General features: G+C 41.9%; 1 protein-coding gene across 8 annotated transcripts in view; it reads right to left on the bottom strand.

Annotated features, from left to right (window-relative positions):
- LOC116948019 (gamma-aminobutyric acid type B receptor subunit 2) overlaps positions 1 to 26,468 on the bottom strand; it is a 161,116-nt gene that overhangs the window by 27,126 nt on the left and 107,522 nt on the right. For 7 of the 8 annotated variants that reach the window (XM_032964323.2, XM_032964330.2, XM_032964321.2 and 4 more), the window contains 3 exons: positions 23,822 to 24,046; positions 21,690 to 21,872; positions 20,554 to 20,689 (listed from right to left, as the gene is read on the bottom strand). In XM_032964323.2, coding sequence (XP_032820214.1) covers positions 20,554 to 20,689; positions 21,690 to 21,872; positions 23,822 to 24,046 — 544 coding nt within the window. Of the gene's footprint in view, positions 1 to 15,734; positions 15,873 to 20,553; positions 20,690 to 21,689; positions 21,873 to 23,821; positions 24,047 to 26,468 lie in introns of those variants that run through there. The other variant, XM_032964373.2, reaches the window with a different exon arrangement.

Genomic DNA, 26,468 nt, shown 5'->3' with positions numbered 1-26,468 from the left:
AGAGGGATCAAGGGGGAGCTAGAAGGCTCCAGAAGGCGGGCATGGCCAGTGGCGGAGTGGCCCCGACCCGTGGGGGGATATAAGGCGGGTTCCTGAGAGGGACCGGCATCGCTGCATTCTACAAGCTGGAAGCTCTACGTCCTATGAGGCATCAATACGTGGCCGCGGACCTGAGTGAGGGCCCGACCCTTAGTAGCAGTAACTCCTCTGTATAGGGTAGTTAGCTGGGTGGCCATCACCCTAGGCTGTATCTGGTGAAGGGGCAGTTACCCCTTTGTGTTATGTGTTACGAATAAATGTGTTGCCTCTTAAAGGAACAATGTCTGTGACTCACTGGTGTCGGAAGTGGCCAATACGCTTGTTATTCAGCTAGCTGTAGACTATGTCTACGCATCGCAGACCACGTACCAGGACATCGGACAGTGAAGACGAGGACCTCATGCTGCCTACAGCATCGGAGGATGCAGGAGAGATGCTGCCAGCAGAGCAGGGCACCGTCCAGCCGCTCGACGCTTCGCCGTCAGCGGGGGCGACCCTCCGGGAGGCGCACGGCCGCCTCGGAGAGCTCCTCCATGCTGCGGCTTCACTCCTCGGGGAGATCAGTTCCACGGTCTCGCCGGTGAAGGAGGGAGCGGCGATGGCGCTTGGGGACGACGACTCTGCCGCCATTTCGCAGCAGGCGGGACACTCGGGAGCTCAGCCCATGCATTTGGCCGCCATTTTGTTGGCCAAATGCCCCCGGCTCTCCGACGTCGGCTCCCCTTTAATAAATAATTCGCGGCCTCCAGTGGCGACTGGGCTGCTCTCGACGATGACACCCTTGCGGCGTTTCTTGCCATCCCGCCGCCGGAGAGGTCCACCCTTACGCAGGCTTTTGACCAGATGGTGTCTATTTATGAGCCTCCGGCGAACAAGCGCCACAACTTAGCCACGTGATGGAAGGGGGAGGCCGAAGTGTGCATCGCTGACGTTAAATTGTCGGGGCACATTCTTGTCTCCATGTCCCTAGCTGTTCCATATTCACTTGGAGCCGATTTCCTTGGGAGGATGCCTTTGAAAATCCGCATTGACCATGGCTGTTTGGCATTGCCATCCGGCCGTCGTATGGCCTTTTTGCCTTCCCCCACCCGGTTGAGTACGGCCAACGCTACGGTGCAGGGGCTCGTGCGCCAAACGGTGAGAATCCTTCCTGGCGCGCAGATGTTGGTTCCCCTCCGCTTGAGGAAGCTGCTCGATTCGAGAGCTATGGTAGACGTAATTGTTTTGGGACCTTCCAACAAGGTCAGTCGCGGACTTGCTTTGCTGGCAGCCTAAACGTTGGTGTCGAATGACCAGGAACCTTTTATTCAGGTTCTTAATGCTGGGCTGGACACCGAGGTCATCCAGGAGGGTACGGTTCTGGCTCATGCATTGCCAGCACATCCGGAAGGGGGCGTCATCCGGAACGTAGGTGCTGAGCCTTGCACGCGACTATCCCGGGATGTGGATGAAAGTTGGATTGACAAACTATGCGCTGAGAGTGGTTCCTTGTCCGCCAACCAGTTAGGAAAGCTGCGGGTGCTCTTGCGAGAATTCTCTGATATTTTTAGCAAGGGAAAATTTTATATTGGACGCACGTCACTCCTGAGTCACCACATTGATACGGGCGATGCGGCCCCTATCCGGCAGAATCCCTACCGGCTGAGCCCGGCGGAGAAGGAACATGTTCAACTGGCGGTTGATGAGATGTTGGCTGCAGACATCATCTCACCATCCACCAGTCCCTGGGGAGCTCCGATTGTGCTTGTGAAGAAGCACGACGATAGCTTACGATTTTGCGTCGATTTTCAGAAGATTGACAAGGTTTCTGTTGCGGATGCGTATCCCCTACCTCGCATGGATAATTCGCTGGATGCGTTGGTGGGGGTACGCTTCTTTTCAACCCTCGATCTCCTATCTGGGTTTTGGCAATTGCCACTTGACGATGTCTCGAGACCTAAGACGGCCTTTCGTGCGCCTCAGGGTTTGTTTGAATTTAACCAGCTTCCCATGGGGCTCCATTCCACGCCAGCCACTTTCCAATGTTTAATGGAACTGATCCTGGCAGGTCTCCAGTGGGACTCATGTTTGATATATCTCGACGATGTAATTGTCTTCAGCCGCACTTTCGACGAACATTTGGTCCGCCAGCTTGTTGTATTTCTCAAAATGCGTGCGGCTAACCTTAAATTCAAACCTCAGAAATGTCACCTCCAGAAATCGGTTCGGTATCTTAGCCACATCGTTGGCGAATCGGGCATTGCGACTGACCCAGAGAAGACTGTGTGCATTCGAACTTGGCCGACCCCCACCTCGGTGACTGAAGTGCGCAGTTTTATTGGCTTCACTTCTTACTATCGCCGTTTTGTTGCTGGGTTTGCGTCATTTGCTAAATCCCTCCATGCGTTGACAGCTAAGGGTCATGAGTTTCATTGGGGCAGGAGGAGGCTGCATTTCGTGCCATCCGTGATGAGTTGGTGAACACCCCTCAGTCACATAGTCACTTTAAGATGCTTTTCTTGTTCGTGTTTTAGTTTTTTTTGTTTGTTGTGGTTGCACCCGATTCAAGAGCCGAATGGCTCACAGGGCTATACCAAAATAAATAAACAAAACTAAAACTACATTATCCGGATTTTTCGTTGCCATTTATCCTGGATACGGACACTAGCAATACCGGAATTGGAGCTGTCTTGTTGCAGGTTGTCAACGGGGTGGAGAACGTTGTTGCGCACGGCAGTAGGGTGCTGTCTCCGGCCGAACAGCGTTACTGCGTTATGCGGCATGAGTTGCTAGCCATTGTGGTTTTCGCGCACCAATATCGCCCCTACTTGTACGGTAGATGTTTTGAGGTGCGTTCCAATCATGCGGTGCTCCAATATGCGCTGCATGTGGAGGCTCCAAAAGGCGGGCGGGCCAGGAGCGGAGCGGCCCCAACCCGTGGGGGGCTATAAGGCAGGTCCCTGAGAGGGTCCGGGGTCACTGCATTCTACAAGCTGGAAGCTCTACGTCTCAAGCTGGAAGATCTACGTCGTACAAGGCATGAACATGTGGTCGCGGGTCCGAGTGAGGGCCCGACCCTTCATCGCAGTAACTCCTCTGTATAGGGCAGTTAGCTGGGTGGCCACCACCCTAGGCTGTATCTGGTGAATTGGCAGTTACCCCTTTGAGTTATGTGTTACAAATAAATGTGTTTCCTCTAAAAGGAACAACGTCTGCGACTCAGTTGGATTCACTACAAGTACAATACAACACAAATTGTATTTATAAAGGGTCTGAATGTTACCGCATCTGAAGACGCTGTCCAGGGAGGTAGATGTCTGCTATGAGATTATGGGGAAGGGTATGTATTTGATATGTTTTAATCTGAATGAGGGGTTTTGGCAGAGCAGAACTGAGTAAGAAGAATTAAGTGCCATGAAGGTGTACAGTGAGGGCGGGGAATAAAGACGATAGGATGCAGGGAATTACGTAATTGAGGTGAAAAAAAACCGAGGAACATGAATCCATTGCTCGCAGAATAATGCCTATTCACAGGCCAGTGCTGTGTACACGTAGTGCCACTTAGGTACAGCTGCAACTAGTGTGGATCACCTTGGCTAAACTGCAGTAGAGGAAATGACAATATTTAGATGAGAAGTGATGTGAGACGCTTTGAGTTACAGAGGTGTTTACCCATCCCATAAATACGCATTGGGGTTGTTAAACACCAACTAGTAAACCAGTCACTGTTTTCAGAATGGATTACCAGTTCTGAAATTCACAAATCTGTAATGAATGCACTGATTGGCACGCACAAACATACAAACTACATAGTGGCCTAATTCAATTTGGTTACCTTACTTGGTTAAAATCTAAAGGCGCAATAAATAAATTGCCTGCTTGCTCACGCCAATGCTGGCAGAAGAGTCGATACGAGAGCGAACTCGAGACAGTACCTCGTCTACTCTTCCCTGTTGACCAGATTTCTTGGAAGAGGTTTTTTTACTCACATTTGACCCCACCACACGTGACCTGCCGATTGGCTGACTGCGGTGAAGCCATTTGCACCGCTGGGTGGATAGAGACAGTGGGGGGAATCTTAGAAACTTGCCCCCATTGTCATTGCCGTGCTGGGAGATTGAATCAAACCAGCCACCTCTGAAATGAAAGTCGTGTGTGCTAAACATTACACCGGTGTGGTAGCTCCCTTAATTTCTCAAATAATAAAATTAACGTTACATTTATTGAAAGAGACATTTCTACATTCGCGACAAGTAATCAGTTATCAATCGTTTTTCTCATTCAGTTAGCGGTATGCTAAAACAAATTTGAGCAAGTCTAGATTTGAAGTTTTCGTGACTGCAAGGATCCATACTCTTTGGTTCTTTCAGTAAAGTCACATAGGTAATAAATAAATAATAAAGATGCAACAAAAATGAAAACAACTAAATTAAGTCACGACGTTTCAGAGGCAACACAAGCTTCCTTCATCAGGTGTAAAAAAAACACACATTAAAAAGTTAGATGTCAACAAGATTGTTATCATTCAGAGTAACATCCCAATTTCTGGTGTCTATAAACTGAGTTGCATTTGTGGTGATTGTTACATTGGGGAAACGAAACGACATCTGACCGCATTCGCGAGCACAAGTCAGATTTGAAACACGGTAGGACGAATTCTTCTACCGTGGTTGATCATTGTTACAACGCTGTGGGTTCTCATATTGTTTTCTCCGATACCAAGGTACTCTGCAAGCCGTCTGGATACCACCAAAGATTTGTCCATGAAGCCATACAGATATACAAACATAGACATAACTTTAACCGAGAAGATGGATTCAAATTGAGCAATCATTGGGAAGATGTTATTAACCATGTTAAACTTTAGCCGCCACTCTCCCCCTTTCTGCGCCCCCCCCCCCCATCCGCGGTACAGGAGCAATAGCAGGAGCAGCTTTACCATCCTGGCTCCCGCCCCCACCCTGCGTCCTTCCTCCCTGGCTCCTTCCCCCTCCTCTTACCCTATATAATTAATCTCTCATCACAAACACTGTAGCTCTCGCTACAGTAATTTTTCTGTGCTTTTCTACACCTGATGAAGGAAGCTTGTGTTGCCTCCGAAACGTCGTGATTTAATTTAGTTTTCATTTTTGTTTCATTTGATTTCAATTTGAGCAACCCTATTGCAAATCCTTATCCCTTCAATGGTCAGTCACAGGTCGATGGTATTTGGCTGACTATGCTGGCTAGATGTCTTGGAAGAGGTGGGAGCATCTATACATTACCCCACCACATACAACCTGCTTATTGAATGTGACATTTTAGTAAAGTAGAAATATAATGCACAACGATATAAAGCACTAATATGTATTACTAATATCATAGCACTTTCATTATTTGCATTCCGATTAAAGAGATACATTTATCACTTATCAACCCAGAAAAGGATATCGCAACATCCATCTGCTCCTAATAAAATCAGATGTGTCCATCAGGAAAATGACAACATCATACAGCTTGGTTGAGAAATACAATTATCTGAAATTGTGCATTGCAGTGGTCCAAACGTGATCGATGGTGTTGGCGTGTGAATAATTAACAATATCGCTTGAAATATTACTTGATTTTGCTCTTGTGACACATACATGTGTTTTGTCTCACTACTGATTGCACTGTGCTTGCTTTTTCGTGAGGTATAATGCCAGAAATTTGTATTTAAATGTGTCAACTATTTAGCATATGCTCGAGTCCTGCAGCTGTATGGATTTGAGAAAAGGCCAATCCATAAAAAATCAAAAGACTGTCCACATCAAATTCGAAAATCAAAAGGCCAAATGCTACTGAAAGGCTGGTAAAAAAAACTTTGAAAAGAGATTATTCTCTTTTCAAAAAATGTACAGTAATGCCTTTTATAACATGACTGACTAAGATGCAATAAAAGCCTAGAATGAAGAAAAGCTAAGCAAGTTATGCTTCAAAGCCATGCATTTTTTGTATGTTCGATTCATTTGAAAGATCCTGGTTTTACATGAAATATTCAGTATAGAAAGACAGATCACAACGTGGTTTAAATCAGTACACTCAGCTTGACTGGGCTCTCAGGTCTTCAACCCCACAATTATTTAGTATCCAAACCAAGTTTTATATTTATAAAGAAAAGCTCGTTTACATTCTCGGTTGTCACTTTGTTATTCGATGTAAAGTTCTGTCGTTGGTGGAAATTTTAGTTGACATTTTTTTCAAAAAAACTACAAGACGCAAATGAACAATGCATATTTTACAGTCAAGGGAAATGTAATCGTACAGCATTAAACTGTTTATGAGCTGACATGAAAACTACATTTACTTATTTAAACTCATTGCCCTAATTCAAAGAGTTACTATGCCAAACCTTATACTGCATGTATTTTAACATGTAACGAGAGGATTATGTATTTAATACCAATTGTTTTTTGCCATGCAATCTAATTGCAAGGCATTAGGGGAGATGCATAGTATAGAGTAGTGTATACTGTTTATATATACTGAATGTACTGAAGTCACAAGGGCATTATAATCGATTGTCGCGATTCTCAATAAAAGGAACAGAAGAGTAAAGGAGACGAGGTAATCATCCCCAGCCTCTAGGCATTAAATATTTGCTTTAACCATTTGACCAATCTTGACGAAAATTTTGGGGATAGTCCAGAAACACAATATCTCACACGAGATTAATTTTACATCAAAGCGTCAGAGGTCAAGGTTACAATGATCTAAAAACCTGTAACTCTTCAACAATTGTCTGACTCCACAATGTTTTACGATGTTATTCTAAAGTACACTGACACATATCTGATCTACTAATGATGGATTACATACAAACATCGGATTGCTGTCTACTGCTCTACTTTATCCTCCAAAAATGTTGCAAAAAGAGTGAATTAAACCCTTACTGAAGCAGTATGTATTTAGAAAGGATGGTGCCCATTCGTAACATGCAATGATTGATTGGGTTTTCATTATTAATGTCAGAATTCATATTTCATTAACGTTGCATATAATTAGTTAGAATACATTATTAATTAGTGACATCTGTTTAATGTGTTCAAATCAAAGATCTAAGTTATTTATTTAAATCCCTCCAAATCTGAATAATAAGTTTCAACCATCTGTTAATTGACTTCTGTATGAAGGCCTCCCCATGCCATGTCACCATGGTAATCAGTGCAGGTTGGGGAAGCCAGGGTAGAGGGGGAATTTGGGACGGGTCAGATTATAATCTGGTCTACAGCCAAAATGCTTCCGAAATAAATGTAGTCCAACTTAACTAATTCTGGGTCACTGAGAATGAAAATGATGCTTAAAAGTGTTGATTGGCTCTAGTTTTCAAGATATGCTACTGGGTCAGTATATACGAACCTTGACTTAGGAATGGCAGAGGATAAGTGAGTTATAAAGGTAAGGGATCTCAATTTAAACCAGAAATGACTAAAATAGATATTTGCCTGGATCTATGAATAAATATATGACTGGGTTTGGACAGTAGCTTTTTGAGCAAAACAATGAATGATGCAATATGAACCTGGCATTGCATCATACATGATATGAATTGCATCATGTTATTCCTAGAAGTCATGGATGATGCAATCATAACTAGGCTTGCATCCCTCTGCTGAACAAATTGCCCTATATCAGCTCTATAAATCATACAGTGTCGAGCTCTCTTATTTGTCAGTGTTTGATTTTGTAAAGGGACACATTCCTATTTAGCCAAAGTGAGCAGAGATGCCTCGTACTTGTGTGAACAAAGCAGATAACTTCTGTTATGTTCGTGGTGAAGTGACTTTGGCATCACAAAAGTGCAGTTTAACCACTATGGTTAAGAAAGCCTATCACCTTTATTTTGACTGCAAAATTGGAGATCAGGACAAGATGTGGGTCGCACACATATGCTGCAACACTTGTGCAACAAATCTTCGCCAGTGGTTCAATAGGAAAAGGAAATATATGCCTTTTGCAGTGCCAATGATTTGGAGAGGGCCAACAGATCATATCAGCAATTGTTACTTATACATGGCACCTCCAGTTGGGAAAGGTGTGTCAAAGAAGAAAAAGTGGACTGTGCATTATCCAAACATTCCATCAGCTATATGCCCAGTACCCCACAGAGAAGGACTCCCGGTTCCTGATGCACCAGAATCATTCTCATTTGAGTCAGATGAGGAAGAGGATGAAACTTCTGGTACTGAACCATCAAGGTCACATGACCCAGATTTTCTCCCATTCCCCCTCCTCTGAACCACACCTCATAACACAAGGTGAACTGAAAGACCTTGTCAGGGATTTGGAACTACCCAATAGTAAGGCAGAGCTGTTGGGCTCCAGACTGCAGCAGTGGAATCTCCTGGCAGGTTATGTTAGTGTTCCGTGACCATCAAAAGGATCTTGTCCCATTCTTCTTCATGGAAGGTGATCTTGTAGCCGACAACATCGATGGTGTGATGGCAGCCCTCAACATCGTTCATGATCCAGATGAGTGGAGACTGTTCACTGATTAATCGAAGATGAGTCTTAAAGCTATTTTGCTGCATAATGGCAATGTTTTGCCGTCAATTCCAGTTGGTCATGCAACATGAACCAACTTTTGAGGTGCATAAACTATGACCAACATCAGTGGCAACTTTGTGGCGATTTGAAGGTTGTTGATCTCTTGCTTGATCTGCAGACTGGATACACAAAGTACTGCTGTTTTCTCTTGTTAATGGGATAGTCGTGCGAGAGATTCTCACTACATCAATATAGATTGGCCACTCCGACAGTAATTGGAGCCTGGGAGGAAAAGTGTTCAGCAAAATTTGTAGATCAGTGTTATCACTTGCCCCTGATCTTAGCCATGGCTGGGAATCAACCTGGGGTGGCTGTGTCCAAAGCCCAGTGTGCATATATTTGTTCCACTGCTACCCTGATATGTTGCACATTTTGTCATACATAACACACCTGTGCATTGGAATTCACCATGCATATAAGTCATTACTATATAAATTAACTCAGTAAACAATTTTGGCAATACAGATGCTAAAATTTGTTTCAAGTTATGTAATTTAGGGCTTGTGGAAAATCTCATCTTAATATATCATAGATAAAATATGTGCACTGACAATAAGCTTACTATGTTTCAAAGTAGAGTAATACCCTGGTTTAAGTCGGGGATGCATTCCTGAAAGGTATGATGACGAATATTAAAACGATGTAAAGCAAAGTAAGTTACAGGGTAGGTGGAGGCGAAGGCTGAGGCGATGGACACGAGAAAGGATAGATGATGCTCTCAGCAACGTAATTATAGGTTCAGACGATGCAAATCAGGTCGTGGTATTAATACAGTGACGGTGTATTTCCGAAATGACGTAAAAGGGGGAGATGTAAATTTGGGGTATTACTGTAAAGTTTTTTCTAATATAATGAATGTGAATCAATGCACACTTTGACAATATCGTGGTCTCAAAACGTTTGTTGTCCTCCTCACATTTGCATATCCAAACAAATTATAAGGATCCTCTGCTTATCCTTACAGACTTTAGGAATGAATTATACTAAACACAAAACTCCTTGTATGGCCTATAACAGAATTTTAGAGCAAGAACTGGTAACAATCACATTTGAAGGAGGCCAGCACGGCACACAAGGGGGTGGGTGGCCAGCACCATGCCCGGCTGCCTTTTTCTCCTAAGTGCTGATGTTTACACACCATATAGGGTACTCATTGAAGGCAAAGTTGGCCTCGTGGAAGCCCAGGATTGATTCAGACAGTCATCGCATGGCCATTGGCTATCACTGCTGCTAAATACACCATGCATGTGCTTACGCATGTGCTGCATGTCGTAGCATGGCTTTTACAAAGCTGGAGAATATTCTTGGCAGTGCTAATGACAACTGTGCATTGGCATTCCCTAAGCATGTGAGCCAATGTTGTATAATTCACCAAATAAATAACACATGACTGTTACCAATGTCCAGAATGCATATAAGGTGCATTATTATTATTCACATTGGAATTTTAATTGACAACGTTTAGGCTCTAGGGAACCATATTTCCTAAGTAAATTCAAAATTCCCTTTGAAATACATTTTTGAGACATCAATAAGCCAATAGCTTCCTTAGTTGATAAAAAAAAATCATTAGCTAGAATGAAATTAATTTAAATTATAGTGTAAATTGCAGAAGTATTCAGAATATACACAATCTCCATTTTAAATTAATTCCCGCCAAAATTCTGATGTCACTATTTTCTGTCATTCTTGCACGGAGAATTACGCACCACACTGCAATTACATTGAACTCACATATAAAAGCCACTGGCATAGATCAATGCTTATGTTCATAGCGACCTATATTAAGTTCGCTTCTCAGCGATGGTGAACGTGAGTGGCAAGTGATGTCTGAACAAACCCACACTGACCAGTGTGGTGAAATATGGGCAACAAACCCCACCATGACTGACAGTGTGGGGTAGGCCCTTATCCAGCAGTCGAATGACAAAGAGCTTTAAATAATTATATTAATAATTACTGTTATTAAAGACTAAACTATCCAGAGTTATAGAGTACCACTTAATCACATGGTTACAACCACTAATATATGTTGTGGAGGATTAAGAATATCAACATAAATTATACCCACTCCATCAGCTCCATGTTGATCTCACGAAGAAGAAAAGAGAATATCTCAAATGTCAGTGACATTGTTAAAGCAGGTCAGAAAATTGTAATTTAAACTTGTCTGAAGTAGACAAGTTCTACCATGGCACATATTTGTAAGAAACCCATCCCCCCAATGGTTTACAATTATAATAATTGTCTTAATAGCTGAAGTAAAATAGCTTCATCCTATGTGAACAGCATTAACTTCGTGAGGCCAACATTCCCTTTTAAGTGGTAAAGTATGGCTTTATGAGACACCTTTCAGACACACCCACTTGCAAACCAAAAGGTCATATCTTTGCTCATCACGAGCTGCTGGGTGATCCAGAGGACAGCTCAGTATAGAACGAAGCACCAGCTTATCACGATCATGAAAAATTGTGATTCACAATTAGGCCGTGTCTTCAAATCTGCCTTGTGTTCACGAACACGGTCCGAGACATGTCATTTCGTTTCCCCAATGTAACTGCTACGGCAGACACAACTTAGTTTGTAGACACCAGGGTATTTCATGCCAGGAATCACATGTAACAGTTACATTGGGGAAACAAAACGGCATGTCTCGGACCCTGTTCGCGAACACAAGGCAGATTTGAAACACGGCAGAACCAATACCTCTGCCATAGCTGACCATTGCTTGAACGGGGTGGGCTCACACGACATTGTCTTATCCGAGACCAAGGTACTCTGAAAACCTTTGGGCTACCATCAAAGATTTGTTCATGCAGTCATCCAGATATATAAACACAGACATAACTTCAACCGAGAAGATGGGTACAAATTGAGAAATAATTGGAAGGATGTTATTAACCAGGTAAAGCCTTAACTGGCTGTTGATGTTTCCATCTTACCTGCCATTGTCAGCAGTTATTTCCGACTCTGAGTTACATTACCAATTTACATTACCAAGTTAAATGTCTTTACATTAACGAACTAAATGTCTCACTAACAAAGTCAACGTTGCCCCTTTCCCTCGATGTGGTGGTGGCTCGTTTATTGCAGAATATAACTGGCTGTGATGTTGTGTGTGTGTCTCTCTCTGTATGTGTGTATCTTTGTGTCTCTCGGTTTGTGTGTCTCTCTGTGTCTCCCTGTATGTCTCTCTCTCTTGTGTCTCTTTGTGTGTATGTGTGTCTCTCTCTGTGTCACTTTGTGTGTACCTCTCTTTGTGTGGGTGTGTCTTCCTGTGTCTTTCTCTCTGGGTGTGTTTCTCCCTGTGTGTCTCTCTAGGTGTGTGTGTCTTTCTCTATGTGTCTCTGTGTGTCTCTCTCTCTGTGTCTGTGTGTGTGTGTCTCTCTGTGCGTGGGTGTGCCTCTTGGTGTGTGTCTCTCTCTCCTTCCCTCGATGTGGTGTCATTTTTTCCCTCGTTTTCTAACGAGCTGGATGTCTCACTAGCACAGCCACTGTTGCGTTGGTTCGTTTACATTGACATGCTAATCTCTCACAATAAAATGGCCACCTCCTCAGCTCTCGCAGCTTTCACATCCCCCCCGCCCCATCTCTGTTCCCATCTTTGGATTTCCCACTCGCTTAGGTACAATGTCTAGCCCCCACCCTCTTGCCCGATGCGGTCACCCCCCCTCCCCCCATCTCGGCTCTATATATGTAGTGTTCGACTTTACGCGGACAACTTCTGTCTTTCTTCGAACACCGCTTTATTTACAACATTCAACATGTCCTCCACACTCCACTGTATCCTGGTCACCACGGCTCGCTCGCCGTGCACCGCTCGTCTCGCTCACCACCTTTGTCTCCCCACTATCACTTCACTTGCTTCGCACTCAGCGACTCCCCGTTCAGCAACTCCGCACACAGCGTCTTCCCACACAGCGACTTCGCACACTACGTACACAGCGTCTTCAGCTCCGCTATCGCTACACTCTCTCCACTGCTGGCTATTCTCTTCAGCTCCTCCGCACACAGCGTCTTCGCACACAGCGACTTTGCACACTCCACTGCTAACTACTTCGTCTTGCTTTACACTCTGTTCCAACTCCGTTTCCCACTCTGTCTCCCAACTCTGTCTCCCAACTCTGTCTCCCAACTCTGTCTCCCAACTCTGTCTCCCAACTCTGTTTCCAAACTCTGTTTCCAAATTCCACGTCTTCCTCGTCCAGCTCCCAACTCCAACCCCTCGCTCTCTGTCTCCCCCAATTTATCTCCATTCTCATTATCGCTAATTAATTGGCCCGCGTGCCTCCGCCCGCTTCGCGTCCTCAAACACCTGCCTTTCTCCAGACATCTCGACGCCTCCTTGCCCTTGACAACAGCCACAGCCAATCACCGCCGTTGCTGATCCTCTGGCTTAATTGGGCCAACTGTTACCTCATCATTCCAGCCTTTGCACCTGGCTGTCCTAACACGACCCACACTGTTTTCGCCTTCTCCACAGGCTGACCCAAGATAACCCACACTGTCCATGTGATCATGCAATCGCGCAGTTTCCACAACACACCTTCATACTCCACTACATATATAAGGACTTGTTTCAGCAGCCTGTTTCCCTCTCCCACCTGAAGACGATTGCTTGTGTGGCGATCGAAACGTCGTGATCTATTTTTTCTACCTACGTGACTTGACCGAAAGAACCAAAGAGTATAATTAAATAAACGTCTAACAATATTTTGGAGTGTAATTTATTTTAAATTAAAATTACCTCAATGGGTTAGGGAACTGTAAAGCTGTGAATGTGAGATCAGCAGGGAGCCAGCTACATTATAAAGTTTATTTGTTGATCCACTTCATATCAGCATAAACACAAACTATACAGCACAATAATAGCACCCACGATATGGAAGCACTCAAATTAGTCTTCAGTAAATTAATAAGCATACAAAAATACTGAATAGTCTGTTGCACTACTAATAATGCAAGTGTGCAAAGCTGCACATGACAAAGAACTCTCAGGAGCATTCATCCTGCTCTAAATTTTAATTATTACCAACATGTGCAGGACCGAATCCTACAAATCTTTGAGTAACTTACATATTTAAATACAGTAAGTTATATCAGATTTTTCCAAGAAATGTTGTGATCTATTACAAAGGCTTACAAATATATCCATGACCAAATACAAAGCTTGTATATGACCATTTCCAGACTGCATACACTGGAAAGTCAGCAAGATCAATATATATTTTAACCGATATATATATTTCAACACTATTTCAAACCAATTTGAATTTCAGTTGCAATGTACAGCACTGTTGGCTGGCACGAGGCTCAAGTATTTGAAGGCTTTTCAGTAGACATCATTGAACCATGGACGCCCAAAATTAAAAAAATATATGAATTTAAAGTCCACAGTCATCAAAACCCGAACAGTGGAAGCACCTCAAAAGTGAGGAGTATCTCTACCACAGTATGACACACACACTCTCAGCAGTATATTTAACACAGGGTTCAGAATGGAACAAGTAAATCATTGCATTTAGTGTAATGGTCCTAAAAAAAACCTGCAGGTAATGTAGCCGTAAATATTATATGTATATGTGGTCATTACCAGTCAGGATGTCAATTTAATGGAACAAGTCATGTTTAATAATGCAGTGATGCAGTGCACCCAGCACATAAATATGTAATTGTAAGACTCTCAGGAAGAGGATTGTTTGGCCCAATTTGTTTATAACTTGCTGACCTCAAAAATAGCTCAATACAAATAATTTGTCACGTTTATGGGGCATCCCTGTCATTCCCAAACTCCATAAACAATACAAGCCTCCACATCACAGAACCTCTTGAGATCTTCTGACGAAGCAAGACATATTGAGAATCCATGTCTTGGCTTCATGATAATGAGCGGGGTCATCACCCCACAATGGCCTCCCTTTTCAAAGGTAAGAAATGTAATTAATGAAGAGCGAAGATGTGAGAGTTGTAAAATAAGAGAGAAACGCTGAGAGCTACCTCATGTGCATCACACTGTGTTTGAAATTAAAATAATTCATTCATAATCAATACAAATGTTAAACTAAAAACAAAATACAATACTTTGAATATGAAAGTATTCAAATTACTTAAGAATGATGTAACATAATGGTCATTGGAACATTTATAAAAGCTATAATGATTACAATGTCAGAACCCCAATAATAGTTATAGATTTATAACCGTCAATATAAGTCTATAAAGTGAATAGTGTTCAATAGTGCATGGATTTACTGCAATGTGGTAACCCATCAGTTTGTCCTTCTCATGCACCTCTGAATAGCACGGTTGGCTATGTACCTGACGAAAGACGTTCAACATACATGCATAGTTCTGTTGGCTTTACCAAAAACTAGAGGGGATTTCTAAGACATTTGTAAATGAAACCATCAAGAGGGGCTTGGCCAAATTCGTCCGGAGCTCCAGCTACAAGTGGGCAGTGTGAACTGTTCAGAATGCACAGTCAATGGGACCTCACTATGGCGAGGTCAGAAACAGCTGTCGCTGCCTTGCATATCCTGGTGCACATACAATGCTGCTGTTTTAACAATGTGATTGTACTTATTGATCCCTGCCTTTAATCAGCATAAAAAATGTGAAATTAAAAGATGTATTTTAAAAGGTTTGAAATGGGTGTAGCCCAAGAGTCATAAAGAAGTGGGCGGGGCTAGTGATGTTAATGTGATAAATTAGCATGTAAATGTAAGATCGGAGAGCGGCCTCCTCGACGAGGGCACGGAAGTGGCTATGTTAATGTGAGGGATTAGCATGTTAATGGGAAATCGAAGAGTGGTGCAATCTAAAGCGGCCTCCTCAACGAGGGCACGGAAGTAGCAATGTTAATGTGACAAATGAGCATGCTAATGTAAAATCAAAGAGTGGTGCAATCCAAAGGCATGAGAGTGCAACCCAAAGAGTGCAATCCAAAGGGCATGTGAGCATGAGAGTGCAATCCAAAGGCATGAGAGTGCAATCCAAAGGACATGTGAGCATGAGAGTGCAATGCAAAGGACATGTGAGCATGATACATCTAAGAGAGAGGCATAGAGAGAGAGACACACACACAGAGAGTCGGAAATAACAGCTGACATAGGCAGGTAGGACGGAAACATCACAGTCAGTTAAGACGTTACCTGGTTAATAACGTCCTTCCAATGATTGTTCAGTTTGTACCCATTCTCTCGGTTGAAGTTGTGTCTGTGTTTATATATCTGGATGGCTTCATGAACAAATCTCTGAAGGTAGCCGGTAGGTTTGCAGAGTACCTCCGTCTGGAAAAATCAATTTCGTGTGAGCCCACAGCGTTAAAACAATGATCAGCAATGGTAGAGGTATTGGTCCTACCGTGTTTCAGATCTGCCGTGTGTTCATGAACGCGGTCCGAGACATGTCGTTTCGTGGAATGGTATATTCTACAAACAAAATTAGGGTACCCCAGTGGGTTCTCCAATGGATTCTCCCTTATTGCCAGTGGTAGCGAATGTTTTCATCGAAAATGTTGAGACAGATGCCATCCAGACATCCACCCTATGTCCTTCCTTGTGGAAGAGATACGTGGATGACACGTTCGTTATCTGGACACATGACCTGCCAGCACTGAACCAATTTCTCAACCACATCAATTCCATACACCCGTCTATCAAATTCACCATGGAAGTGGAAAAGGATGGCAATCTTGGATGAAGAAGAGACCTGATGGCACGTTGGGACATTTGGTCTACAGGAAAGCCACCCACACGGATGCCTATGTAAAGCCTGACTCCCACCATCATCTAGCCCAGAAGAATTCCCTCATCAAAACACTACACCGTAGGGCCCATTGCATCTTCGACCAGCACCACCGAGCCAGTGATTTGGAGCACGTACACCAAGCGCTCAGGATGAACGGATACTTGGACCGTACAATCCGCAAACCTGTCTCCCCAGCCATGCGGAGACAACCTTCTGAGGATCCAACCAAAACCATCACTCTACCATACATAGCAGGGGTTACCAAAAAGATTTCCAAAATCTTAAACAAACACAAGATCCAGGTTCGTTTCAACACAGTACACAAAACCCATGATTTAATCCCATCTGTAAAGGATGTGATTCCCGACATGCAATACCCTGGTGTCTACAAACTGAGTTGTGGTTGAGGCAGCAGTTACATTGGGGAAACGAAACGACATGTCTCGGACCGCGTTCGTGAACACAAGGCAGATCTAAAACACGGAAGGACCAATACCTCTGCCGTTGCTGATCATTGTTTTAACGCTGTAGGCTCACACGAAATAGATTTTTCAAAGACGGAGGTACTCTGCAAACCTACCGGCTACCTTCAGAGATTTGTTCATGAAGCCATCCAGATATATAAACACAGACACAACGTCAACCGAGAGGATGGGTACAAACTGAACAATCATTGGAAGGACGTTATTAACCAGGTAAAGTCTTAACTGACTGTGATTTTTCCATACTGAACGAAAAAGATGGTGTGTGGCGCGAATGTTGTGGAAGGTTTTGGATGAAATCAGATTAAAGAGGAAAGCACATGGACGAAATTTAAAATGTGTTTATAATTAAAAACGGCCGAAAGAGCGAAACGACGAAATTCAAGAGGACAAAAGTCCAGGTATCGCTGTATGCAATTAATGAACAGTATTTTTTTTGGTTTTTGAAGCAGAATTATTAATTATATAATCACTGAAATGTACGCATGAGCGATTGAGAGGTAAGTAGTGTAGCAGATAGGTTAGAGTCACAGTTAATTTCCTGCATAAATATCCTCTCAAGAAATTATATTGCCAATTAGAGATTGATTCTGTGACAATTAAATAGAATCTCATGGAAATATCAGAGATGAAGAGAGGAAATACAATATCATTTCAAATAACTGAAGCAATGTGCACACAAGAGTTTTGATAAAATGAATTTGCCCTGAAAATGTGACAGACTTGGCCATGAGAATTATTCAAGATTACCCCCGTACTGTATATTCACAGGAACATATGATTTATGGTGCATCTTAATGTCTGAAAATGAGTTATCATCTGACAAAAAAAATCACAAACCAAGCCATCAAGGTCAGTGCACAACAACATTACTAATAATTACACTACAGTATATCAATCTACAAATAATTTTCATAATGATATGAGTTTTAGGGCTGGAAGGATCCAATTCTGTTGAAATTCGTTACATTGCATTGATAACGGGTGGTGGTGTGATTATTTATTTATTATATTTTTCCCAATTCTCGTCACGGGGAGTTAATTTTAATGATTTCTTTATGATACTATTGGCCACAGCTTTGAATTAAAAAAAACTAATTTCCCTTGAATATGGTTCAATAATAAATATTTTGCTGACATAAATATTCGAACTGCAAATCTGCCAACAGTATTCCCTACCGCCTCTTTCCTGCCGTTCCTCTGGATCCAGTGGTGCGTACAGCCATAATGTGTGCCTGCTGTGTTCATTTATGCCCTCTCCTACTCTACATTCTATCTTGAAAACTGGTTGTTGTGATTTTTGTGCACTGCTATCTTGTGTACTGTCTTGTACTTCCTCCTCTTTTGTACTGTTTTTTTGTGCTGTTTCGTCTGTTCACATATTTTTGCTTTTATTTGGTCTGAACTGTCAGTTGTTGTATTGTTTCTTGTATTGCCCCTCCTTTGTACGTGGTCTCATGGGAAATATATATTTTGTCTTTCATTCATTTATCCGCTCTGTATGTTTTGTCTTTTTTTGTCCAACCATTTCTGTATCTATCACATTTGCCCATCTTCCTTTGCCATTTTGATCTTAACATTAACATAAAATTGGCATATTATTAGAACAAAACTTACTCATGTATGCATAACCAAAACATTTTGATCACTGGGCAAAGAGATTTAATGAATGCATAATTTGAATCAATAATTAGTATTATTGGTTTTTCATGAATGCATTTGTAAGGACAGTACGGGGCCTAGTGGCTGTAAATAACTATTGCAGTTATGAAGACAGGCAGGGTCAAGTGAGGTAACTGGGTGAGGAGTCAACGCGGGGGTAGAGATGGAACCCACCGGGGTGTTTTAGTGAGGCAAAGGAGAGAGTTTGGGAAAAGCGGCGAGGCAGAGCCGAGGGGAAATAAAAGGCAGCGCAGAGCGGGGCTACGGGCTACTGTGGGGATTAGGGGGTCCGGACCGTCGTCGCTGTCATCACTGTGGATCACCCTCATCGTCTTGGAAGGCTGGGAAAGAAGTTATATATTTTCGCCGTGGCTACTACATTGACAGCTCCTATATAGTCAGTCAGCTATATAGTGAACGTCGTGTAGCAGCTACAGAGTCACCCAGTTGTATATAGTCAACCTGCGTCCACCTGATAACATGGCATCGAGTCGCGTGTACTGTAATATATAACATATATAACTTAAGCAAGACAGCGTCTCTGAGTGCTACATTACACATTGTTCCAATCCGAATGGATGTACAAAATCATGACACCATGAATTTTTGTCTGAATACAATTCTTGAATTAAAATATTACACAGTTTAGAATGGATCACCGAATAACTGTAGCCATTAAACTTCACGTTGTACGTTTCTGCACCAATGAATATATGATACTTTAAGTACGAAAACGAAGGATGGATCAGTGGCACAGTGGTTAGCGTACTGTACTCTGATGCACGACACCTGAGTTCAACTCCGGCCTTGGCAAACCATCAGTGGTTGGTGATATCTGAACCGGTCCTGAGCACCATCCTCCTCCTTCCTCTTTACAAACCCCCCGCCCCCTCCCCCAATAACCGACGCGGTGAGGAGAGGCCTCCATGTAGCAAGGGACTTGACAAAGGGCTATAAATTATTGATTAATTATTATGAAAACTGAAAATGCTCCAACCATACTGTCAGATAAATCACTTTAACTCGCACATTAGGCCCCCTCACCTCTGCGAGGTGAGAGGAAAAGAGCCACATAATGAGCTTACAGCACAGCCACCAATTAGGAACAATCTTTTGTTACGACAAAATTCTTTGTCACAACTGACATTTTATTTCACACGATGCATATTACCCTTTTGAATCCTAATTGTTTGTGCAAGGTCATTCCATTTTCATGACTATGAAAGTGTTGTCTACATAGCAGATCGCAAATAATAATGCATTGATACATCAATAATATAAATGTGTTGCACTCAGGTACATGCATCACATTGTGGATGAGAACTGATTATTACTTATGCAGATTGAATACATGTGATGTATGACATCACCTTACGTTAGGGCTAATGGAGAAAACTAAACTATACATGTGAGACAGAATAAGGACAAACATAAAAAACAAGATAGCTAAAACAAATATGCAAAATAATGATTCTTGATTTCAATTTTGGCTCCAAATTATGACAATTCATCAATTCTCCAGTGTGGGTTGAGGTGGGGGGGGGGGGTTCAATTATTATATACCTATCAATATATTAATAATAGGTTTTGACACTTTTATCTGGCAAAAAACTAATACCTTTTTACAAGGGATCATGCTTGCATTAACCACAACACTTGCGGTCAAAAAGCAAACAAAAATAAAACACTGATAATGTATGCACTGTCCTTGAAGTTAATTGGTCCACACCCGAGACAGCTTTTCTTAGAGCCCAGTCTCAAATGGTTTTGGACCAGATGACGCCAAAAGGTGTACAACTCAAAGACAACACACCATCAGAGTATTGAGAGCTCGGGGTAAGCTTTTACATTATGAGACCTCCTTTGCCAGTAGCAAGATATAATAATATGTTTTTACCCTTTTATCTGGCAACAAAACTGATACCTTTTTACAAGGGATAATGCTTGCATTAACCACAATGCAGTCCCACATGAGATGTCATTAAACCGCAGTGACATTAAAGAAAATAATTGAAAGGTTGCAACTTTTCAGAAAAACAATTAAAAAAGTTGAGGTGAGCGCAAATATAATGAATACCATTTAGCAGCAGCTTCTGTGTGCTGGTGCCGTAGCCAATGGGAGTCTGAATGTAGTTGTTGCTGCTCCAGGAGCTGGTTAGTTTCTCTGGGCTCTCCTGCAGCTGCATAGTGATCTGCTCGAGTTCAGAGTCCAACTGGCGAGGAAATACACACGCGCCACACCACACGCACATGAGTATGCAACAAGCGTTAATGCACAAACACAAGGTATCGCTTAACTGGAAATCAATTCTCCTGTACGTTAGCTGATCGAATTGAGCCATTTCCTCGGCCTTTTTTTTCTTCTCTCGGTCAGTTCCCTCCGTTTGCTGCCATGCTGTCACCAGCCTCGTACATCGGCCATCAATCCTTCCAAGAACGTGGCCTGCCAAAATCCACTTAATTTTCTTAACAGTCAATTTGATGTCACTAATCTGTGTTTGCTTTCTTATCGATGTGTTCCTCTACCTATATCTCCGTGTAATTTCAACTACTCACCTCTCCGTGCTTCATTGCATATGATGTCTCTGTCCACGTTTCCTATAGATACGTCACAGCAGGTAATATCCTCTGATTGAAAATGTTCTCCTTTAGGTACAGTGGCAAGTTGCACTTTGGCACGTTTTTAAAGCTGTATAATTAAATTATCTCAAAGATATGCGTTGCTTCTCTCTGTCATAATGAAGGGATTGGGAGATGAATCAAATGCACACACCTGGTTCATAATACTATGTAGTTGAAGCCCACAGGGCATTGTAGCTCCAGAATATATGTTATTCTGAGATAAGCACATATAGACAACTATGACAATGATGCAGGAAATTGAGAGTGCCTTCCATATATCTTCCACAAATAGAAGCAAGCATGCACATAGTACACATCCACAATTTTGCACTTTTTAAGCAGAACACAATCAGATGTGCACTACTAAAGAGGTGGTGACACCGTACAGCCTCTCTGATGTGTTTTCCAATTCTACTGCATGTTTTATTTCCTGAAAAAGTTTCCAGCACTTGGAGTGAAACGTCAGACACCATGCCAAACAATAGACGATACAACCCTAAAAATCATTGCAGAGCTACATTTTCACGTGTGCTTAATATTGGATACATATTTATTGATATTCAACAAAACAAAATCGGGGGACCAAGGCACCTCTGTGATGCGCATGCGGAGGCGGTGATTGTCACTCTGCAAGCCATCGAATTGGCTGTTGGACGTGTGGTTGACACTGGAGACGGACGGAGGGGTGCGAGTGTCCTCGCGCTTTTGGTTTTGTGTGAAGCGGAACCTGCGGTTCTGTGTGGCTTCGTCCGGATTTGTTCTCAGAGTGATGAGCTGTGCACAGAAAACGAAGCTTTAATCAAACAGAACGATGCCTATACATCTCAGTAAATAAACGCAATGTATAACTACCCAGGAAAGTGAAATGATTACAGTACTTAATAAATGCTCGAGTGTAGAACACTGGTGACTTTCGGTCGAAGTCCCAGTGGCGTTTTAAAATATTTTTTGAATGTTTCGCGAGATGTATGTTAGCATGTTGAACCTCTTTCGCACTGTACGTAGCCAACTGTGCTAATCGGAGGTGCGGGATAAAATGAGATCGATGAAAGGTCATCTGGTAAAGCGCTCCAGAGTTAACTCTAAAAGCTCTTGTAGCTACTGTGTAGGTACTGTGTAGCTACAAGATTAGCATGGTTGTCTATGTACGGTGCGAAAGAGGTTCAACATACACGCATACAAAATAAAAAATAATTTGTGCATGTTCCCATCGAGGCAAAGGCGGGCCGAGGGCAGTCTACAATTCCAGGCATTCTCCGCACTGTCTGCCCCCTTTAAGGCAAACGACTAAAGTAAAACAAACGACCAAAAAAAGATAAATGTGAAAAATAGATAAAACTATTGTAAAACCCCACGACCTCCCCACCTCACCTAAATTCCTTTGAGCCAAGACTAGAATGGGCCAACTGGTCAGGTTGCAGTAATAATCACAAAAAAGATTATGAATAGCTTATAAGAAAAAGTCTAATGGACGATGCTGGAATATCAATTTGGCAAAAATGGGCACATTTAACTATTTTAATACAATTTTTGACTGATTTATATATAAAATAAAGTACTAATATTTCAAGGCAAATAATAAATGATTGCTTTTAGTATTGGAGGCAAAAAGTTAAACAGGGTGTTTTAGAAAGATGGACCCGATTTTAAATCGCTATATCTCTGCCACCACGAACCGCCCATGAATAAAACTCTTACCACTTGAAAGGGCGGGGCATAGAGTTTCAAATGATTACCGATAGATGCCTCTCCAAGCACACGGATTCAACTATCGTCTCGATGTTGTCCGTACAGCAGGGGGAGGGCACATAGAGCATTGAAAAATGGTTATTAAAACTTGATAACTCGTTAAACCGTTTAGAACTTTTTGTGTAATTGTAACATGTTACCATCGTGAAATATACTGCTTTGAAATGTGGTCCATCTTTTTAAAACACCCTGTATATTCTATCCTATCCTTGATTTACTTGAATAATAAGACTATTTTTTTTATATTGCATCCTTTATGCCATGGCATCTCAGAGCACATTACATGTGACAAGCAACTTACCTCACATCTCAACTGAAACATTTGAAAGGGCACCCCCAGTAGCAGCTGTCTCTGTTGGCACAAGGTGACTTAGCTACTGGCTTGCAAATGGGGCCTTATTCTGCTTGTAGAGGGCAATTATTGCTATGTGGAATCCCAATTGAGTAATTTATTGGTAATTTATCAAATTTGGACAATGACGACAACCAAAAAGGCTTTCTTGTTTTGAATTATGTCCGGGGATCTTTAACGTTCGCTAAGGAGCAGACTTCACATATTATATGGTCAATACACCCGCAGTAATAACCAGGGTGACATGTTGAATTGAAACCACGATCATCTGCAACAAGTGGCGAGTATGCTACCACTGGGCCATGTCACTACCCCATAAAACAGTCTCTTCTAATTTATATTAAAATGGGATGTAGCGATTGTTTACATATAGCTCTACTTATTACATGTGCATACACAAATACTGTGCTCACCTTTAGGCTTTACATGCACAAACATACATGAACACCGCACTGACCTTTATCCTCAATATATGCGTACATACACACTGTGCTGACCTTCACCCTCTATACGTGTGTACATACACGCTGTGCTGACCTTTACCCTTCACATGTCCATAGATACACATTCTATTGACGTTACCCTTTACATGTGTATGTGCGCACATGCTCACTGTGCTGACCTTTGGAACAAAGACCAGACAGAGTGTGATGGTGGAACTGAAGATGGTGACGAGAGCCACGATGCAGTACTGGACATTGGGCTGGTCCCTCGTCAGAAAGGAGACCGCCGCCCCGATGATGCACATGATGCCCACGTTGTAGACGCTCATGCCGATGTACTTGCTGTCATTAAGAGCCGGGATGGAGACGTTCCTGGTTTCCCATGCCAAAAAGCATCCAAATACCTACGCAGAGAGGCACAGTGGGGTTTTACTTAGATGCTGCGGTAAAATAATGAAGTGACTTGTTGAATATCATGTAATTTGTGAGTATGATGCAACCCATCAGATGCTTAGCGAGCCAAGAGTAAATTGCCTACATAATTAATTAGATTATAGAGGACTCAGTAGACTTAATGTAACACTGTCTGTTTATAAAAACAAGTCTCTGCCCTAAGAATAGTCTTGTCCATAATTAACTACATTTAGGTATATTTAATACATGTTCAGGGTTTTTTTTCCTTTAAATCATGTTATGTTAAATAAAGTTGAGCCATATCATGGGACCTTTTTAATTGTGGTGAACATGCAAACAAACATGCTGTCATAATATATGCATTGTCTTTGAAAATGATTGGCCTACAGCAGATTTGATTCCTTGCAAAAGGTATCTATTTGGTGTTTGAACATCTTAACACCTGTTTTATTGCCAGAAAGGGTAAAACCTATTCTTATTTTTCATATAAAATTTGAGCCATTGACTGAAGCAACACTTGCCAAAAGATTAGTGGTTATAAAAACTTCACGCTATGGAAAACCCTCTCGTTCCAAGTGTGGTCTTCTGGATTTGATTATGTGTCGAGCACTTCTCTCGAGCTTTCACCACGAAACTGCTGTGCGTATCTTCATGAGTTGAATTCTCCACACCTGACCCATCCCTGAAGACCATACATAGGTTATGAATGGCTGTGAATACCATACCTGTGACAATCCTCTTATTCTCAACTTAACTACTTTAGGTTTCTTGAGATTGGCCCAAAAATGTATTGTCATGAGAATGGTAGTCGAGTGGTGCAGCGTATTTTGAAAGGTTATTTTTTTTTTTATTCCGAACAGCACATTGAAACAAAAAATGTATTTTTTTATTGTTTTTATATATATTTTGTTATTTTGTTGTTTCTCTTCAACGTGACTTTACCGAAAAAATTAAGAATATAAATAAAAAATGTATTGTTTACATAACCTCCATAGGTAGCACATTATTGAGCAGACTTAGTTATGAGCAAGTATTTGGGTGACAATGGGAGACGATGCTTACTTAATACCTCAACCGTGGGCACCTTATTATACAGAATTATAATAAATAAGAATTTACAGCCAATGTGTCTCTCCACTGTTGGATGAAGGCCTCTCCAAGCCATGTCAGTGATGGGGGGTTGTTTGATCACACATCTCCATGCTGGTCAGTGCGGGTTGGTGAATTGTGGCCCAGGGTCAGGTTTGATATCACTTTACAGTAATGTTAGCCGTGACTGGTAATCAAAATCAGGTTGACAGTTGTTCAAAATGCAGTGTGCTAACCATTGCACCCCCCCCCCCCCTCTGATATATCGTATAGAACACGATGTGGAAGAAGTTAATGTTTTGTAGTTAACGGTAAACAAAGGAATATTTGTATTACCTGTACTTAGCATTTTGGAAAGCAGTGGCATAGTCCGTAACACACTTGCGGTAAAAAACTGGCCATCTGAGTTCAATTCCCGGCCCCAGCTAACATCAGTGGCGAGAAACATCTGGACTGATCCTGGTCCCCCTCCTTCACCAATCCACACTGACCAGAGTAGTGACATGGCATTGACCAGTGGATTATTAAAGGGTTGTAAATAATAATGTTTCTTTTATCTTTGAAATTTTCCACTTTACTTTAGTGGCTCACAAGAGGAATGTGTGTACGGTTGTATAATCACTATCTACGCGTCCAGAATTGCAAATCTATGCTCCACACATAGTGGTGTAATGCCTTTTGTAATTTCTACCCTCAAAAGGCATCCAAAAGAGACACGAGGAGATTGTCTGTTACACAATGTGTTGTTGAGCAAGCATGCATTCTGGAATTTAACGGAGCCATATTGGATCACTTTGCACATCTGTGGAAGTTGACATGGTGACAAAACCTACATTTGTATTTTTGGAAACAGACAAAAACATGTTAGCCCCGTGTCTGGCATAGACAATGCACAAGGAAAAACAAACATTTCCAAAAGGCAGCAGTTAACAATAAACAGTAAATTGTAAACAAATAATGTATTAACTCGGATTGCCACGATATGGTAATACGAAAACATATTAAGATATAAGGTCCACAATAATCGTATTATACATTTTGATAAATATTGTTATATAATTATCGTTGCTCATATATATTTTTATATCATTTATTTTCTGGAGGATTTTTTAACAGTAATTACTGTTCACAATAATAAATTTGTAGATAAATAGCTATTAACCATTAAATCAGTATTTTGCCAAATGTTTTCCAAAGTAATTAACGACTTAGCTGTTATATGACATCAACATCCTTGCAGTTCCTTTCTTTTTCGCGTAACTGACAGCACGTACATTATACCTGGAATCATTATAAGAGAAACAATATAATAATACAATATTA

The sequence above is a fragment of the Petromyzon marinus genome, chromosome 2 (assembly GCF_048934315.1).
Source record: "Petromyzon marinus isolate PM22_M1 ecotype Great Lakes invasive population chromosome 2, UKy_Petmar_22M1.pri1.0, whole genome shotgun sequence".
Taxonomy (NCBI): Eukaryota; Metazoa; Chordata; class Hyperoartia; order Petromyzontiformes; family Petromyzontidae; genus Petromyzon; species Petromyzon marinus.
Note: the sequence above shows the minus strand (reverse complement) of the source record. Positions and strands in the feature narration are given on the sequence as shown.